The sequence below is a fragment of the Chrysemys picta genome, chromosome 20 (assembly GCF_011386835.1).
Source record: "Chrysemys picta bellii isolate R12L10 chromosome 20, ASM1138683v2, whole genome shotgun sequence".
In the NCBI taxonomy this organism is placed as follows: Eukaryota; Metazoa; Chordata; order Testudines; family Emydidae; genus Chrysemys; species Chrysemys picta.
This window is the reverse complement of record NC_088810.1, coordinates 14,591,211-14,608,487: the sequence shown is the minus strand read 5'-3', so window position 1 is coordinate 14,608,487 and position 17,277 is coordinate 14,591,211. Positions and strand designations below refer to the sequence as shown.

Sequence of the window (17,277 nt, the reverse complement as noted above, 5' to 3'; positions counted from 1 at the left end):
GGATGTGTCTGACCAAGAGTGAGCTCTGGGGCTGGGCCTCACCATAAGGTGGAGCAGGTATCAGGCTTCAAGAGAGGTCACTGCAGGGGTCAGGAAGGAATCACCTATTCCCCTGTGAATGGGGGGCCTGGAGAGGGCAAGTGTGGGGCTAGTGGAGCTAGGGTGACCAGACAGTAAGTGTGAAAAATCGGGACAGGGGGTGGGGGGTAATAGGATCCTATATAAGAAAAAGACCCCAAAATCGGGACTGTCCCTATAAAATCAGGACATCTGGTCACCCTAAGTGGAGCTGGACAGGGCGGTGACTCAGCCCTGCCTGTCATGTGCCCCACAGGGAGAGCATTAACCCTTACAGCCTGTGTGGGGTGCACAGGCCAGCGAGCAGGGAGGGATTCCAGCTGCTAGGGCCTCGATCCAGGAAGGAGCCCGGAGCCAGCCAGCCTGCCTCCCTGACCCTCACTAATACCTCCCACCGGAGCCACCAGATCACAGGGACAGCCAGCTCCTAGGGGCTTAGCCAGCATTTGCCATGGGAAAGGGCTGCACTGCTTGGCAGGAGGGCATGGGGCTGGAACCCCCTGGGGGTGTCTGATCCGTGGGGCTAGGGCTGCTGGTTTTCTAGCTGACCTGGAGCCCTGCAGGGGAAAGCTGGGTGCAGGCTGGGGGGAGAAGTCTCCCTCAGAGCTGTCCTGCCTGGACTAGTCTAGTGCACCCGCCTGTGCGCCCAGAGGCAGTTGTGAGCCAGAGGGTGAAGGACAGTGTGGCTTAATCTTATCACTCACTGACCGTTAACCTCCAACATGTCAGGATGAGTCAGCGGGACGGGGTGGGGGGGGGAGAATAGCCCCATGGGACATTCCAGGTTAAGCTGTGCAGGGGGGCGGAAGAGCACTCATTGCTCTCCAGCTCCTGTCCTTGGAGGATCTCAAAGCCCTTGAGCAGCATTTATATATCAGGCCCACAGCCTCTGGGGAAACAGAGGCACAGAGCCAAGGCGTGACCTGCCCAAGAAAGCCAGGAGCAGCACTCCCCCTCCTGTGCCTAAGCACTCCACAGAGCACCTAGGAGGGGCTTTCGACTGCCCCTGCCACAGGCCAGCGCCCAGCATGAGGGGCCTGGCTAGGTGGGCCCATGGCAGAGAGGGAGAGCAGCTGTAAGGTTTCCCTGACGCTGACTCAGACAAAGCTCCTCAGTGAGTAGCAGCAGAAAGTGGCTTGCTGGCGCTCTCCTGTTGTCACATGACAGGTCCCTGGAGCTGGCCCAGTACTAAGGGCCCTGTGGCTTCACCGGCCACGGGATTATGGGGAGACAAGACCTTGGGGCAGCCGGCAATGGGGCTAGCAAATCCTTGAGCCCAGAAGGGCAGGACAGATCCTCAGCCCTCACTGGCCTAAGCGTGTGGCCCTCTGCGGGGGCTGCAGGGAACCCTGAGCCCTCCAGCTGCATGTGCCAGGGCAGCCCTGGCCGGGGGAGGGCTCGGCTGGTGTGGGGCCTTGTAGGGAGAGAATGGCCCAGTTTGGCAGCACCCTCCCCCCACCCCCGTGCAGGTGGGGTGTGGGCTGGGGTTCTACAGCTGGCCTGGCCTGGCCTGGCGGACAGCGCAGGGTGAGCCCCCCATGCCGCTGTGCCTACAGATCCACAGCCCCCAACCCAGAGGTGCCGAACGATTTGCTTTTCCACTGGAGCTTGGAATGACCATGGGTTTGGGTCACTGCCTAGGTTTGTCCCGATGTTGGCAGGACGACTGGGCGCTTGGGGGATGCACACAGGGTCACCCGCCCAGATCAGAATCTCGCTGACATTAGTGCGAAGCCTGAGTCACCTGCTGGGGATTCCCCCAGCTGTAACCAAGAGCAGAGGCCAGGCCAGGATCCCATCCAGGCCCAGAGGACGTGTGTGTAGACAAACCCCTGGGACATGCTCGCTGCAGTGTCTGGAGCTCCTAACTGGGCAGCCTGGTGTCCTCTGTGGGCGGCGCCATCATGGTCCTCATCCCTCTCCTCCAGCCATTTGCTCAGACGTGCTGCAGACTGTTAGAGGAGACGCACACTGTGCTCTCACCCACGTGTTGCATCTTTCTTGCTCTGGTTTTCCTTCATTTAAAATGAAAATCATTGGTGGGTGAAAATCAGCCGCTCACTCCCTGTGTACAGAGGAGTCCCAGTCAATGAAAGAACCTGCAGCCTTCCCCCTGCCCACGCCCGTAGGGCCCAGGTAGAGTTACCCAGATCATCTTAGCACCAGCATTTCCTGACTTAACCCCTGGCGTCTGTAACCCAAGCATTGCCCTGGGTCGCAAACAGCTCTATTCCATGCCAGCTCTACTCTGTGTTGGCACAGCCCCACTCCCTGCCCTCTGGGTTAGGGCCACCTTCCAACACAGATGGGCCTACTCCACCTGCCCCACTAAAATGGGGCCCAGGCAGGAATTCTCCTAAAGGCCAGAGGTGACTGGGGCTTAGTTTGGGCTACCCCATTTTCTGCAGTCCAGCACAAACCATCCTGGTCAGGTGGCACCGCCAAAGGGCTGCATGGCTGCTCCCACGCCTGGCTGCTTCCCTGACAGAAGAAGAGGCCCCATGTTGAGAGAGGCCCTGTGTTCCTCTGTGCAAAGGGCCAGTTATATAACTGGGCAGATCTTTTCTAGGCTCCTTCCCCACAGCTGGGAACACACCCAGGACAGGCACAGGCCCTAGGGGGATGCAAGGGGGCAGGCCCTGCTGGGCTCCTGCCCTCACAGCCAGAGAGCAGGAGGGCAGTGCAGAGGCCCTGCCAGGCTCTCTCCCCCACGGCTTGGTCACTTTGTTTGTTTGATTCTGTTTCCAGGAAAGCCCTGTGTTGACAGCGGGGAGGCAGTGGGCCCCAGAGAGCAAGCAGGAGCTGGCCAGTGAGGGCCCTGCTCCAGCTGGGTCACAGAGTGCAGAGGGCTCCTCTCCTTTAAGTGGGGTGGGGGGGTCACTAATATGCCTGGCCTGAGGCGACATGGCCAGGACCCCACCCTGCAGGGGAATCACCTGGTCAATCTGGGCCCTGTGATCGGGGGTCATCGGAGGAGGTTCTGGGGAGAAAGCGATGAGAAAGGAGCTCCCTCCCCCATCAGAATAGAGAGCTGGAGCAGGGAGAAAACAGGTCCCCCTTACCCCTGCTGATGTATGTAACCCTACAACTTCCCCTGCCCCCCAGTTCATCCGCCACCTCATTCAGCAGCCAGCTCCCCTAATGCTGCACTCCAGCCAGTGCCAGCCCCCCCAGCTTGGAAACACCCCCAAACCCAGCCCAGGGGCAAGAAACTGCAGCTGCTCAGACCCGCTGCTGGGAAGCCCCATGGCCATGGATTCTCTGTAACTTGAAGTCTTTAACTCATGATTTGAGGACGTCAGTAACTCAGCCAGAGGTTAGGGGTCTATTACATAGGGTTACCATACGTCCGGATTTTCCCGGACATGTCCGGCTTTTTGGGCCGCAAATCCCCGTCCAGGGGGAAATCCCAAAAAGCCGGACATGTCCGGGAAAATAGGGAGGGAGGGAGGGACCGGCGGTGCTCGGCCGGGGGCTGGAGCTGCTAGGACCGGCGGTGCGGAGCCGGGGGCCAGGCCGGGGGTGCTCGGCCGGGGGCGGGGGCCGGGCCCGGCGGTGCTCGGCCCGGGGGCCTGGCCGGCGGCAGCGGTGCAGAGCCGGGGGCCGGGCCAGGGATGCTCGGCCGGGGCTGACGGTGTGGAGCCGGGGGCCGGGGCCGGGCGGTGCTCGGCCAGGGGCCAGGCGGTGTGGAGCTGGGGGCTGGCGGTGCGGAGCCGTGGGCCGGGGCCGGGCGGTGCTCGGCCCAGGGCCAGGGGCTCGAGCCGGCAGTGCGGGCCCGGGGTCGGGGGCCAGCGGTGCTCGGCCGGGGGTCGGGCCGGGGGCCGGCGGTGTGGGGCCGGCGCCCCAGGGCCCGAGCCAAGCCGGGCGGGAGACGCCGGGGCTAGAGTTTCAGGCTTCCCGCGAATCAAATGTTCACGGGAAGCAGGGGAGGGGGAGGGGCAGGGGCGGGGGGGGCGAAGTGTCCAGGGGAGGGGGCAGAGTTGGGACGGGGACGGGGCCCGTGGAGTGTCCTCTTTTTGGACACTTAAAATATGGTAACCCTATATTACAGGAGTGGGTGCAGGAGGTTCTGTGGCCTGTAATGTGCAGCAGATCAGACTAGATGATGACGATGGTCCTTTCTGAGGTACAAGTCTGTGAGCCCACCCCCATGGGTCCTGCAGGGTTGAGGGCGGGGGTGGAAGGTGGAAAGAGCTCAGCATGGCTCCCAGACGCCAGCGCTGGCAGGGAGAAGCCAGGGATCGAGAGTGAGGGACAACCATTGCCCTGTCCTAGGCCCTGCTTGACCGGACCCAGGGGAGCTCACATTCTGCTTTAATACACACTGATGAGTTTCCGCCCTCTTGCAGGAAAATCCCTGCCCCTGGAGGGGCCCCAGCCAGGCACAGTCATTGAACCAGATACAGAGGGATCACTCAGCCCCCTGAAAATGCGGCCACCTGGGGGGAGAGGGCTAACAGTGCATAGTAACAGTGCCAATGGCTCGGAAAAGGGAATGTCCTATAGAAAGTGTGTGTGAGGCTGCCTGGTTTGGGGTGTGTGCAAGCCTCCAGGAGCCCCTCCCCCCTTAACCAAAAACGGTGGGGGATGGCTAATGACCATCAGGAGCTTCACAGACACTAGTGATCTCGGCCCCACAACAGTCAGGGGGTCAGTATCACTGCCCCATTGTACAGATGGGGAAACTGAGGCAGAGAGGGGCAATGGTAGAGTTACCATCCGTCCAGGTTTCACCAGACATGTCGGGCTTTTTCAGCTTTAAATGGCCGTCCAGGGGGATTTCTAATAAAGTAGAAATGTCCGGGATTTCCCCCTTCCCCTCATGCAGAGTGCGGCGCAGCTGATTGGACGGCTGGGCCTGATTGAAAGCCGCTTGCAGCCACTGGGGCCTCTAGCAGCCAGAGTCCCTCCCCCTCCCCTACTCCCTCCTCCCCCGCAGAGCAGCACCACAGTGTTTGGCTGCACGTGGAGCTTGCAGCTCTCCCTCGGCCTGGTAGGGGGGGCAGGCAAGGGACAGGGAATGGGGGAGTTAGATTGGTCGGGGGTTCTGGGGGGGCTGTCAGGAGAAGGGGGTGTAGAGAGTGGTTGGGGCAGGCAAGGGACAGGGAACAGGGGGGTTAGATTGGTCGGGGGTTTGGGGGGGCTGTCAGGAGAAGGGGGTGTAGAGAGCGGTTGGGGCAGGCAGGGGCCAGGGAACGGGGGGGTTAGATTGGTCAGGGGTTCTGGGGGGGCTATCAGGAGAAGGGGGTGTAGAGAGCAGTTGGGGCAGGCAAGGGACAGGGAACGGGGGGGTTAGATTGGTCGGGGGTTCTGGGGGGGCTGTCAGGAGAAGGGGGTGTAGAGAGCGGTTGGGGCAGGCAGGGGCCAGGGAACGGGGGGGTTAGATTGGTTGGGAGTTCTGGGGGGGCTGTCGGGAGAAGGGGGTGTAGAGAGCGGTTGGGGCAGGCAAGGGACAGGGAACGGGGGGTTAGATTGGTCGGGGGGGGCTGTCAGGAGAAGGGGGTGTAGAGAGCGGTTGGGGCAGGCAGGGGACAGGGAGCAGGGACACTTAGATAGGGGGTGGGGTCCTGGGGGCAGTTAGGGTGGGGGGGTCTCAGGAGAGTGCAGTCAGGGGACAGGTAGGGGGTAGGGGATTCTGAGGGGGGCGGGAAGTGGGAGGGGGCGAGGCTGGGGCAGGGCTAGGGCGGCACCCCGTGTCCTCTTTTTCGATTGTTGAAATATGGTAACCCTAGGCAACGGGAGCTGTCCAGGGTCACAGGTGCCACAAGTGCCCCTGACACCCAACCCGGCTCTAGCACCTGGTCCCTCCGTGGCCCGTCCGGGCCCGCTGAAGCACAGTAATGGGTCAGAGGGGGGCAAACCCCAAGGCATTGCCGGGGCGGGGCCGGGATACCAGGGTGAGGGGCGCCTGGCAACACAAGGGATAATTCACGAGAACAAGCGGTACAAAGCAGTGAGCCGGCAAAGCCCCCGGGGCCTCAGTCAACAGCTGCTCCGCTCACCCTGTGCCCCCCAGGGACCCGCGTGCCCGACCCCTCGCCCCCAGCCCGACGGCACATGGGGGGCGGGTGCCCGCTTCCAACATGGCGTCCGGGGCGGCGGCCGCTCCCGTGAAGCCACTTCCTGCGGGGGCGGGGCCCGGGCGCAAGATGGCCGCGCCCAACAAGCTCAGGGTGAGCGGAGTCCAGCAAGGGGGCCGGGCCGTGTGAACGCCGGGCGGGGGCCAGCCGAGGGCGGCAGCGCCCAGAGGCACCGTGCGGGGCAGCCCCCCGGCTGGGGAGCCCCCTGCATCCAGCCCCTCAACCCCTGCCTGGGGAGTTCCTTCTACACCAGCACCCGCACCCCTACATCCCCTCCCCTTGATCCCACTGCCCATCCTGCCCCCTGACAACTAGCCCTCCATCCCCCACCAAGGGCAGCCTGCCCCCCAACAACTAGCCCCCCGTTCCCCCTTGCCTTGTGGGCAGTTACCCCCTCTCTCCACCTCAGGGCACCCTGCCCCCCGTGCACCCCAGCTCCTGTGGGCAGCCAGCCCCCCTCCCGGGCTCCGAGCTGTGCTGTGGGGTGCTGGCCCAAAGGGCTGGGGAGTGGGGACAGCTCCGTGCAGGTGTTGGACCCCGCTGGGTGTCATGTGCGTAGGGTCCCTGGGGCAGGGGGCAGCTGGGTGTGCTCTGACTGGGGAACCCGCGGGCACCTGCTGATCCCAAACTCTCTGGGTCTTTCCTCCTCGGACTGGAGGCAGAGATTTGAGGGTGGGTTGGAGGGCGGTTACACCCCTGCATCCCAGGGCCAGGCGGCACGGCCTGCGGGGCGATGGGGAACGTGCTGGCACCAGTGCTCGACTTGCACAGACCTCTGCGCCGGCAGGAGCCGCTTACCAACCCAGGCAGCTTCGATGAGCTCCATCGGAAATGCAAAGGTGAGTCTGGGCCACCTCTCCTGTGACAGAGGCATGTTGAGGGGATTGGAGAGTGCTCTTCTGACAGCAGGGGGTGCTGCAGGTACCAGGGCAGGGGCACTGGCTGTGCGGGGAGCTCCCAGCTGCTCCAGCCTCCCATGCTGTGGCACTCGGCTCGCCTGTGTTTCCGGGGTCCCGTTCTGTGATTGGCAGCACTACGAGTGACCGTGTGCAGACGGGAGGTAGCTAACTTGTGTTAGATGGCTGGGGAAGCCGAGGTCCGAGCCCTGGACTAGTAACGGTTTAGGGAGGATGGGGGTGAAGACCCCAAGTTTACATTCCTCCGACTCGTCCTTGTTGAGCTCAGCCCTGGCTGTGGGGCCTGGAGCACAGAGGAGCCGGCTGCCCTGTCTCTGGCTCTGTGGGCCCTTGTGCTGTGTGTCTAAGCCCCCTCCGCCCCTTCTCCTTGCAGAAGTCTTCCCCCAGCAGATGGAAGGGGTGAAGCTGATCCTCAACAAGGCCCCGAACAACCATTTCCAGGTCAGTTGCAGCTTGTGCCTCCAACTGCTTTCCCTCCCCCCGGGACCCTCCAGGCCTTAGCTTAGCACCTGCTTCCCCTGTGGAGCTGGAGGGCCCCTTCCGGTGCATGCCTGGCCCCTCTTCAGGGGCTGGCAGCCAGGAGAGCCTGGAGGGATGGAGATGGGGGATGTAGGCATGTTCCCTCTCGGAGTTGGGCTCAAACCCACCAGCTGGATACCCATCGACAGGCTGTTTGGGAAACACCTCCCGGTGGCTGGATTGGCTTGGGTGTCGAGGTGAAGATGCTGCTGGGATCTGGGCAAGGGGTTGGCACAACAAGCCGAGGCTTTGTTGCCTCCCCCACCCCTCTTGTTTGCTCTGAGGGTGCGGCCTGTGGAGACTATGCATCCCAGTGTGCAGTGCAACCAGGCAGGTTCACTCTGGGTCGCCGATGCGGGGCTGTGTTCTCTGGGCTCTGCAGCCTCAGAGAGATGGAGAAGGCGCTGGAGAAGGGGAGCCCTGTCTGGGCTGGGAGGGGCAGTGATCAGGTGGCACTGTCCATGCTGGCTGGGCTGGAAGGAGCTGGAGCCCTTGAGGGTTGCACACAGCATCCTACCCCAGCACAGCCTGACCCCCTTGTGTCCTCCCCAGGTCACCCACACCGTTCACATGAGCACAGTCGGCCAGTCCAGCTACCACTTCAACACCACCTACGTAGGAGACCGGCAGCTTAGCCCCACTGAGGTGAGCTGGGACCCAAATGCGCAGGGGGCGGGAGCAGGGGCTGGGAGCCAGGCGTCCAAGCTCAGCTCCCAGCACCAAGATGGAGTGGGGTCTGAGATGCCCAGATCTCAGCACCCCACAGCTCCCCTTGTTCTCAATGGGGGGTGGGGATCCTCCAGTGTACTTGGTGGCAACTGAGCATGCTAGAAAATCTCCCCATGAAAGCAGGGGGCTGTGACCAGGACTCCTGGGTTCTATCCCCCCCTCTCTGACTGACTTGGATCCCTTCCCCCGTCTCTGCAGCAGGTTTGATCCGGAGCTCCCTGAGCGGGCAGAGGGTGTATGAAGCATGTCCGTGAACGCTGGTGGCTCGCTCTGGTGCTAGGGAGGAGCAGAGCTGGGAGAGATGCTAGTGGTGGTCAAGGCCTCAGCCTCTTCACAGGGAGCTGGGTGAGGGTTGGGACCCTGGTGTTTCCCCCCAGTGGGAGGGGTCCCCTGCTGAGAGATGTATGGGATCCCCACATAGGCTGCGTTCCCTGGCAGGTTAGTGACTGAGTCACAGTGGAGATTTCCTCTGCCTACTGGGTGGACGTGTGACCTGCCACCAGCAGCCTCTGGGAGCCAGCCCTGTCACTCACCCCCCGTCTGGGTTAGAATCCCTGGATCCTGCTCATGTGGGCATCCAGCTGGCACTGTCTTGCCAGGCTCTTACAGGGAGTGCTGGGCAAACCAGGTGCCTGAGGGGCATAGGACCCATGGCAGCAGCAGCGCTCTCCCCCCATCCCCTTCAGAGAGGGCCTGTGGTCACAAGCTGGCTCTGAGTGCCCCTCCTTGCAGGGGGGCGGGGGGCTCCTTGCAGGTCATGCTGCAGTGCAGTGGAGGAGGGCTGGATGCTGCAGGGCCCCCCAGCCAAGCTGCCTCCAGGGCCCAGTGCTGAATGGGCTTCCCGCCCAGGGAGAGAACCCCCCAAAGGCCCCAGGCGAGGGAAAGGAGCCAGCGCTCCCCTCATTCTGAAGCCATCGCAGGGTGCTTTGGAGCCTGACTCGAGATATTTGAACATTGAGGGCTGGCAGCCCCCCCGAGCACGGCAGCCGCTCCCCTCCTCCCGATGGGATTGGTATGGCCATGTGTGTGGGCCAGGGCTCTGGCTTGGAGGCTGGGCCTGGGCTGGGCATGTTTGTGTGTTGGTCCGTGTGGGGCGTGTTCCTGAGGCTGTTGAACAGAGGGGTGGGAATGGGGGTCAGGCTGAAGTGTTGGGGCTTAGCCCCCGTCCGCTCTCTCCTTTTGGAAGCGCTTAGCTTGGAAGGTGCCACCAGGGGGAGCAGGAGAGCCCAGCTTATGCTCAGTCCACGCTAGGGCCTGTGTGCACAGGAGACAGGGCAAGGGAGGCGTGTGTGGGGCATGGGATGGGGGCAGAGCTCCAGCTCTGGGGAGGGGTGCGGAGGCCCCCAGCACAGGTAGTGCTCCCAGGAGCCAGGCTGAGGAGACCCGGCAGACTTGCTGCACGCCGCCCCCGAACAGAGTGGGAGCACGGCAGGAGGGAAAGCTCCCTAGGCAGGTGGCTCCCCTGGCACAGCTTGGGGACCCCCGGGGCTGCTGACTGCACCGTCTCTGGGGTGTGTGCAGCTGGCGTGGGGCTCCCCCAAGGAGACCCAGCGCCTCCCGGCGTAGCCCATCCCAGCACCGTGCCCCTTCTTTCTGCAGACTTTCCCCATGCTTGTCGGGGACATCGACAGCTGCGGGAGCCTCAATGCTCAGGTGCTGCACCTGGTGGCGGAGCGGATCCGCACCAAGGCCGTCTTCCAGGTGAGGCCCCGCCCTGGGCCTGCAGGGTAGCGGGGGAGATGGGTGTGGGGCAGGGCATGTAGGGGGAATGGCATGCGCGTGTAGCATGGGGAGGTAGGGCATGGCGTGGGTGGAGTGGGGGACAGGGTGTGTTGGAGGAGTGGGGGGGCGATGCGTGGTGTGGGGGAGAGGGCATGGCATGGCAGTGGGGGTGCCGGGCATGTGTGGAGGAATGGGGGCGTGGTACAGGGGCTGGGCGTGTGTGTGAGGTGGGGGAGCTGGGGGGTTGTGGAGGTGGGTGGAGTAGGGTGTGGGGAGGTAGGGGGCTGGGCGTGTGTGTGGAGGTGGGGGCTAGGGGGTTGTGGAGGTGGGGGGAGCAGGGTGTGTGGCAGAGGGGGGCTGGGCGTGTGTGTGGAGGTGGGGGGGCTGGGCGTGGTGAGGAGGGAGGGCTGGGGGGTTGTGGAGGTGGGGGAGCAGGGTGTGGGAAGGAGGGGGGCTGTGTGTGTGTGGAGATGGGGGACTGGGGGGTTGTGGAAGTGGGAGCAGGGTGTGGGGAGGAAGGGGGCTGGGCATGTGTGTAGAGGTGGGGGGGCTGGGTGTGTGTGTGGAGGTGCAGGGAGCAGAGTGTGTGGAGGTGGGGGCTGGGGGGTTGTGGAGGTGGGGGGAGCAGGGTGTGTGGCAGAGGGGGGCTGGGCGTGTGGGGGTGGGGGGGCTGGGCGTGCGTGTAGAGGGGGGGCTGGGCATGTGTGTGGAGGTGCAGGAAGCAGTGTGTGTGGAGGTGAGGGGGTGGAGGTGGAGGTGGGAGGTTGTGGAGGTGGAGGAGCAGGGTGTGTGGCAGAAGGGGGCTGGGCGTGTGTGTGGAGGTGGGGGAGCAGGGTGTGGGAAGGAGGGGGGCTGGGTGTATGTGGAGATGGGGGACTGGGGGGTTGTGGAAGTGGAAGCAGGGTATGGGAAGGAGGGGGGCTGGGTGTGTGTGTGGAGATGGGGGGTCAGGGCATGGGGCAGAGTGGGGGAGGCTGGCCGTGTGTGTGGAGGTGGGGGGGGTTGTGGAGGTGGGGGAGCAGGGTGTGGGAAGGAGAGGGGCTGGGTGTGTGTGGAGATGGGGGGGCGGGGTAGGGCATGGCCGGTGTGTGTGTTGTTCAAAGTGCTGACGCTGAGAGTTAAGCGCTAGGACCTTGGCAGTTGCCGCGCTCTCCCAGCTGCTAATCTGGCCGCACTGACCCCCTAGAGCCGTGGGGGGCTGGAGCCCAGCCAGTCCCTGCACTGCCTCGGGCGCCCTGGGCTGGAATGGAGAGGGCTGAGGCTGGGAGAGGGGCTCCAGTTTCTCAGCTCCATGCAGAAGCACTGGAGCAATGAGGGCAGCATGGAGTAGTGGCTAGAGCAGGGGTGGGAACCAGGACTCTGGGTTCCCCTTGCTTGTTCTAACACTGCCTGGCGGGGTGCTGTGGCGGGTGCTGTGCCTCAGTTTCCCTCTCTTCCCCTGGGGGGTGTATGGGCACTGCCCCTGGCAGTCTGCAGGGGAGGGGCCAAGTGTTCTCTCCCAGCACCTGGCTGGGCCCCTCACATCCCCTACGTGGTGCCACAGGTTGTGTCTCCAGCTGTGGCTGTAGCCAGACCCTGCTCACTGGCCTCCATCATGAGGGCATTGTGCTTGGGAAGGGATCAAATCCCCTCTGGTGCCCAGCTTCCCCTCCCCCCTTGAGCAGAGTTTGCCCAACGCACCCCTGGGTGTTGGGTGTGTCCCAGTGGCACCAATCGTGCGGGGCTTAATCCCTGCTAATTGGAACTCCCTGGGGAGGCTGTAAATGCAGGGGTAAATCTGGGTGCAGCACCGGTGGGGGGGGGCAGCCCCAGGGCTGAGGGGTGGGAGTGGGGAAGGCTGGGTGGAGCTCCTGGGACGGGGCCAGGGGAAAGCTGGACGGAGCAAGAATGCCCCCTATGATCATAGTGAGGCGAGGGAGCTGCCCTGGGTTGGGTGGGGACCTCCTTTGGTTTGCTCGTCTCTGCCAGGGTCTGGCTCTGCTTTCCCCTGTGCCAAGCTGTACCTGGAGCCCTAGCAAGGGCCCTCCAAGGGGCTTGAGGGGAGGCCACAGTCAGGTCACGGCACCCAGCTGCTGAGGGAAGGAGAGTGGATAGAGGTGAGATTTACTTGCTGCTCCCCATGTGAGCCCTCATGATGGTATGACGACATGGGGCAAGGTGTGGGGCTGTTGGGCATGGGGCTGTGATGGGTTGGGGCGTTGGACAAGGGTTGGGGCAGGGTTGGTGGTGTGGCTTTGGGGCGAGGCATGGGGCGGTGATGAGATGGGGTCAATGGGTGAGGTGTGGGACATGGCAGAGTGTGGGGCTATGATAGGGTGAGGCTGTGATGTGGATGGGGCAGGCATGTAGTGGGGAGGGTGGGGGCAGGGCAGAGGAAGGGTGGGGCGGGTTTTGGGGCAGGGGGTGCCGCACCCCCGGCTAACCCCCCGTCGTTCCCTGCAGACACAACAGGCCCGGTTTGTGACGTGGCAGTTCGATGGGGAGCTCCGTGGCGATGACTACACGGCCACACTGACGCTGAGCAACCCCGACGTGCTCAGCCAATCAGGTGAGCCTCAGCCTGTGGGCCCCGTTGTCCTGCCTCACTTCCTGTCCTAAACTCTCCTGCCACTGACTCCTTCCACCCTCTTCCTGCCCGAGACCTGCAGCCCAGGGCTCGGCACGGAGCAGCCTCCCCTCCCCTACTGGGTGTGGACAGCCTGGTGCCCAGCCCCGTGGCCACGCTGCTCTGGGGCTAGTGGTGGGGCGATGAGCCCCCCATGTCAGATGGGGAGGGGAGTGTTGGCTAGTGTGCAGGCTGGGAATCAGGACTCCTGTGTTCTGTGACCTTGGGCAGGCCCCTCCCTGCTCAGTGCCTCAGTTTCCCGTCGGCTGGCCCCGGGAGGTGGGGCGGCGATTGTGGAGTGCAGTGCTAACGGTCTCTCCCCCCCTGCAGTCATTGTGGTGGCGCACTTCCTGCAGAGCGTGACCTCACGGCTGGTGCTGGGCGGGGAGATGGTGTATCACCGGCGGGCGCCATCGTCACCCTGGCAGGGAAGTACACGGGTACGAGCCTGGCTTGGTCACTGCCCCCCTGCCTGAGCCAGAGCTGAGCTTCGGGAAAGGGGGGGAGGCTGTCCCAGCCCTGGAGCACAGAAATGTCATGGGATGGCACAGCTGGTATCCCTGCTTAGAGACCATTGTGGGGGGCAGGGGTGGGACTGGGGAGCAATGGCTGGGATAGCAGGGGCTGTGGGTCAGCACAGAGGGGCATCGCAGGGGAAGCCTGTACAGCGCCTACCCGAGTTGTCCCCTCCCGGCCAGGCTTCCACCCCAGCATGCTTCTGAGTGAGTTAAAGGCCGTTCCCAGCCCCTCGCCAGCCCTGCCCCCCTTGCCAGCTTCACTCCCTCTGTATCTCTGCAGCTCGCAAGTGGGTGGCGACGCTGAACATTGGTTATGGAGGGGCCCATGCCAGCTACTACCACAGAGCCAACGAGCAGGTGAGCCCAGCCCCCCCAGGGGCTGCCCCCATCCTCCAGGGCAGCCATGGGGCACCCCCTCACCCTGCGCTTCCTCCCCTGCAGGTGCAGGTCGGGGTGGAGTTGGAGGCCAACACCCGACTTCAGGACACGACCTTCGCCTTCGGCTACCAGCTCAACCTGCCCCCGGCCAACGTGGTCTTCCGAGGTAAGTGCGGAGCCGGGCCAGCCCCCACTCGGGCCTGGGGCTATCCAGGGCTGTGCCAGCCTCTCCCAGGGGGCAGGGCGTCTCCAGGGCCATTGGACCCACAAACTCCCTGCCCTCACAGTCCAAGCTCACACCTCCTCCAACATGGCTGCGTGGTCCTGGCGGGAGCTGACTGGGACTTGGAATGAGGATGTTCATAGCTGGGGTCAACTCCGCTCAGGGGGTTTGGCCTCTGATCCCCTCCACCCGCTTGCTGAGGGCTGGCCCGGGCCTGGAGCCTGTCCCATACCTGCTCTCCCCTCACTCCTCTGTGCCAGCTTCTTTGTCCAGCTCCCGGCACCATCCTGGGACTTCGCGGCAGCAAGCATGGAAGCAGACCCCCCAGCTACCACAGCGCAGGCCTAGAGTCCCTGAGCTACCCTTATTGCACATCGCAGAGCTGTTCGTATCCCATCCAGTAGGGGGCAGTAGTGACCCATCCGCCTTCATTGTGTGTAAGGCTGCATTATTAGTGAAAAGGGCTAGAAGCTTCTGCCCAGGGTTTGTGAAATCTCCCATCCCCCACACCGAGCCAGCCAGTCCCCCACCCCCAGGGCTGGATCGGAGTCAGAGCCCCCTACAGGGGAGGCCCCATATCCCATCTCTCCTGAGCCAGCCAGTCCCTCCACCCCAGGGCTGGATCAGAGCCAGCATCCCCTAGAGGGAAAAGCCCCATATCCCATCTCCCTCTGAGCCAGTAAGCACCCCTGCTTTGGGGCCGGACCATAGATGGCGCCCCTAGAGGGGAAAGGCCCCCACATCCCCCAGGTCAGTTCCTTCACCCTTGGAACAGATCAGAGCCAGTGCCCCCAGAGGGGAAAAGCCCTGTGACTCACATCCCCTGAGCCAGTCACTTCCCTTTCCCTGGGGCCAGATCAGAGTCGGCGCCCCCTAGAGGAGAAAGGCCCCATATCCCCCAGTCAATCCCTTTGCCCTTGGTCTGGATTGGAGCTGGCGCCCCCTAGAGGGGAAAGGCCCTGTTCCTGAGCCAGCGCTGCTCTCTCCCAAAGGATGCCTGAGGCAGGGCTTTCTCCTGCAGGAGCGGGGCACAGATCTGGCTGTGTGGGGCCAACCCCCAACTGCATTGAGTGCTGGGAGCACAAGGGGTGGAGACTGCAGCCAGTGTGCCCTGTGACTTGGCCCATGGGACTACCAGGCAGAGCCGTACAACCTATTAGGCGACCTAGGCGGTCGCCTAGGGCGCTAGCATTTGGGAGGCGGCATTTTCTTCGGCGGCGACCCCGGTGGCCAGATCTTCGGCCACCCCGGTCATCGTCAGCATTTAGGCAGAGGGAGCTGGGGCAGGGGGGCGCAGGGAGGCCGCCTGCAGCAAGTAAGGGGGGGTGGGGGCGGGCACTCAGGGGAATTCCCCGCCCCAGATCACTTCTGCTCCGCTCATCCCCTGAGCATGCCGCCCCGCTCTGCTTCTCTCCCTCCCAGGCTTGCGGCGCCAAACAGCTGATTGGCACCGCAAGCTTGGGAGGCGGGAGAAGTGGAGCAGTGAAAGCATGCTCGGGGAAGAGGCGGAGCAGAGGTGAGCTGGGGTGGGGGAGCTGCCGCACGGCTCCCCGGGCAGGGGGGGGAGCTGCCATGGGGGGGGCGTCTCAGGGCAGGGGGGGTGGGGAGCTGCCACGGGGGAGGTGCCTCAGGGTGGAGGGGGGTGGGGAGCTGCCGCAGGGCTCGGGGAGGGGGTGGAGCAGAGGTGAGCTGGGGTGGGGAGCTGCCGCAGGGCTCAGGGAGGGGGTGGAGCAGAGGTGAGCTGGGGTGGGGAGCTGCCGCAGGGCTCAGGGAGGGGGTGGAGCAGAGGTGAGCTGGGGTGGGGAGCTGCCGCAGGGCTCGGGGAGGGGGGAGGGTACAAGGTGGAAGTTTCACCTAGGACGCAAAACGTCCTCGTGCCCAGCTGCCAGGGGGCAGCAGCTGATCGACACTCAGCCTCGCCCCGGGAGAGCTCCCCCGTCTGTGTGCCCCCTGAGTGTGCTCAGGGCTGCCTGGCTGCTCCCCCCCCTCCCCAGCCCAGCTCCCTGCACTCTGTCTGGCACCTCCTGCTCCATCGGCAGCTCCTCTGGCCTGGGATTCCCAGCCCTTGCCCCACCTGATTCAGCAACAGCCCCAGAGGAGCTGGGATCAGGGAGGAGGAGTCCCCAAGGCTCAGGCAGATGGCATGCTGGGGGTGTGCTCATGGCCCCAACGCGCCCGCTGAGCTGTTGGGGCTCCCAGCAGGCTCCACTGCCCGGGGGGGGACATGCTGTGATTGTTGGGCACTGAGGGGGGCTAGGAGCCCATCGCAGCTGGCTGGAGCCCCAGGGAGCGGGGCCAGGAGCAGTCCCTGTGCTGGGCTTTGGGGCGGAGCAGGATGAGCTGGAGTCTGGGACCCAACTGAGGTTTCTCCAGCTGGGAATGGGGGGCGGGGGGGTCTGAGCTGTGGGGGCTGGGCTCCGGGGCATGGTCTCTCTCTGGCTGCTGGGGGTGGAGATGCGTCCAGCTGCCCAGTGGCTCCTGTCCCTTCCTCTGCAGGCCTCCTGGACAGTAACTGGTGCGTGGGGGGCGTCCTGGAGAAGAAGCTGCTGCCTCTGCCCGTCACCCTGGCCCTGGGCGCCTTCCTCAACCACTGGAAGAACCGTTTCCACTGTGGCTTCAGCGTCATCGTGGGCTGAGGGGGCAGTGCCCTCGCGGGGCTCCCTGCTCTCGCCCCAGCTGGTGGAGGCACGGCAGAGCCTGGCACCAAGTGGATTCTGACTGGTTTGCTCCGGTGGGAGCAGGATCCTGGCCGTGTGCGTGGGGCAGGGCCGTTCACCGCAGCCTGGGGGGGCCGGAGTCCTCCCCGCCGCCTTCTTGCCTCAGGGAGCCTTTGTGCCATGGAGCCAGTGCCCTGCAGCTAGTCCTGCCCTGAGTGGCCGCTCTTGTGTCCAGAGGGCATCTGGGGGGGGCACCTCTTCCCCTCCCCGCACCAAGCCCTTCTCTGCAGGCGGCTGAGCTGGGGAGGGGACGTCACATGGGCATCTCCCTCCCCTCCCCCTTGCAGCTGGCTGAGTCCCCCTCGGGGCTGTGCGGTGGAGGTGCTGCATCTCTGTGCCCTGGGCAGGGGGCCCTGTGTTGTGGGGGAGTTCGGGGGGCCGCCCCTTTATGTGATGTTCTCACTCCGTGTACAATGGCATGGAACCCAATAAAGTGTTTGAGCTGAAGGGTGGCTGGAGTCAGTGGCTGGGGGATAGGACTTGGACACCCACCACCCGACTGCTCCATCCTGCTGCCCCTACTGTGTCCCCCGGCTTCTGCTGGGGCTTGGCTGGGCTGGATACTCCTCAAGGTAGTTCTGTAGGGCTGTTCAGAGCCTGGGCTGGGCTGGGAGCTCTCTGCTCCTGTAGGAATCCTTGCAGCAGGTTGGGAGAGGTTCAGCGGGGAAAGCACAGATGGGGTGGGACCCTCTCCATGCCCAGGTCTGCCCCACTGCTCAGGGCCTTGTTGCATGGAGCACCTTTAAAAGTGAGGGGGACTCCCCTGAGCTGTGAGCAGTATGGGGCCTTGG

At 64.2% G+C, this 17,277-nt stretch overlaps 1 protein-coding gene across 1 annotated transcript; it reads left to right on the top strand.

Annotated features, from left to right (window-relative positions):
* The first annotated feature begins 5,784 nt into the window (after positions 1 to 5,784).
* On the top strand, positions 5,785 to 16,933 carry TOMM40L (translocase of outer mitochondrial membrane 40 like). The gene is given in 10 exon segments (XM_005293787.5): positions 5,785 to 6,997; positions 7,449 to 7,516; positions 8,147 to 8,239; positions 9,923 to 10,024; positions 12,488 to 12,593; positions 12,981 to 13,052; positions 13,055 to 13,090; positions 13,449 to 13,525; positions 13,610 to 13,712; positions 16,266 to 16,933. Coding segments are annotated over 10 exon segments (903 nt in total). The 5' UTR covers positions 5,785 to 6,891; the 3' UTR covers positions 16,406 to 16,933.
* The last annotated feature ends 344 nt before the right edge of the window (positions 16,934 to 17,277 follow it).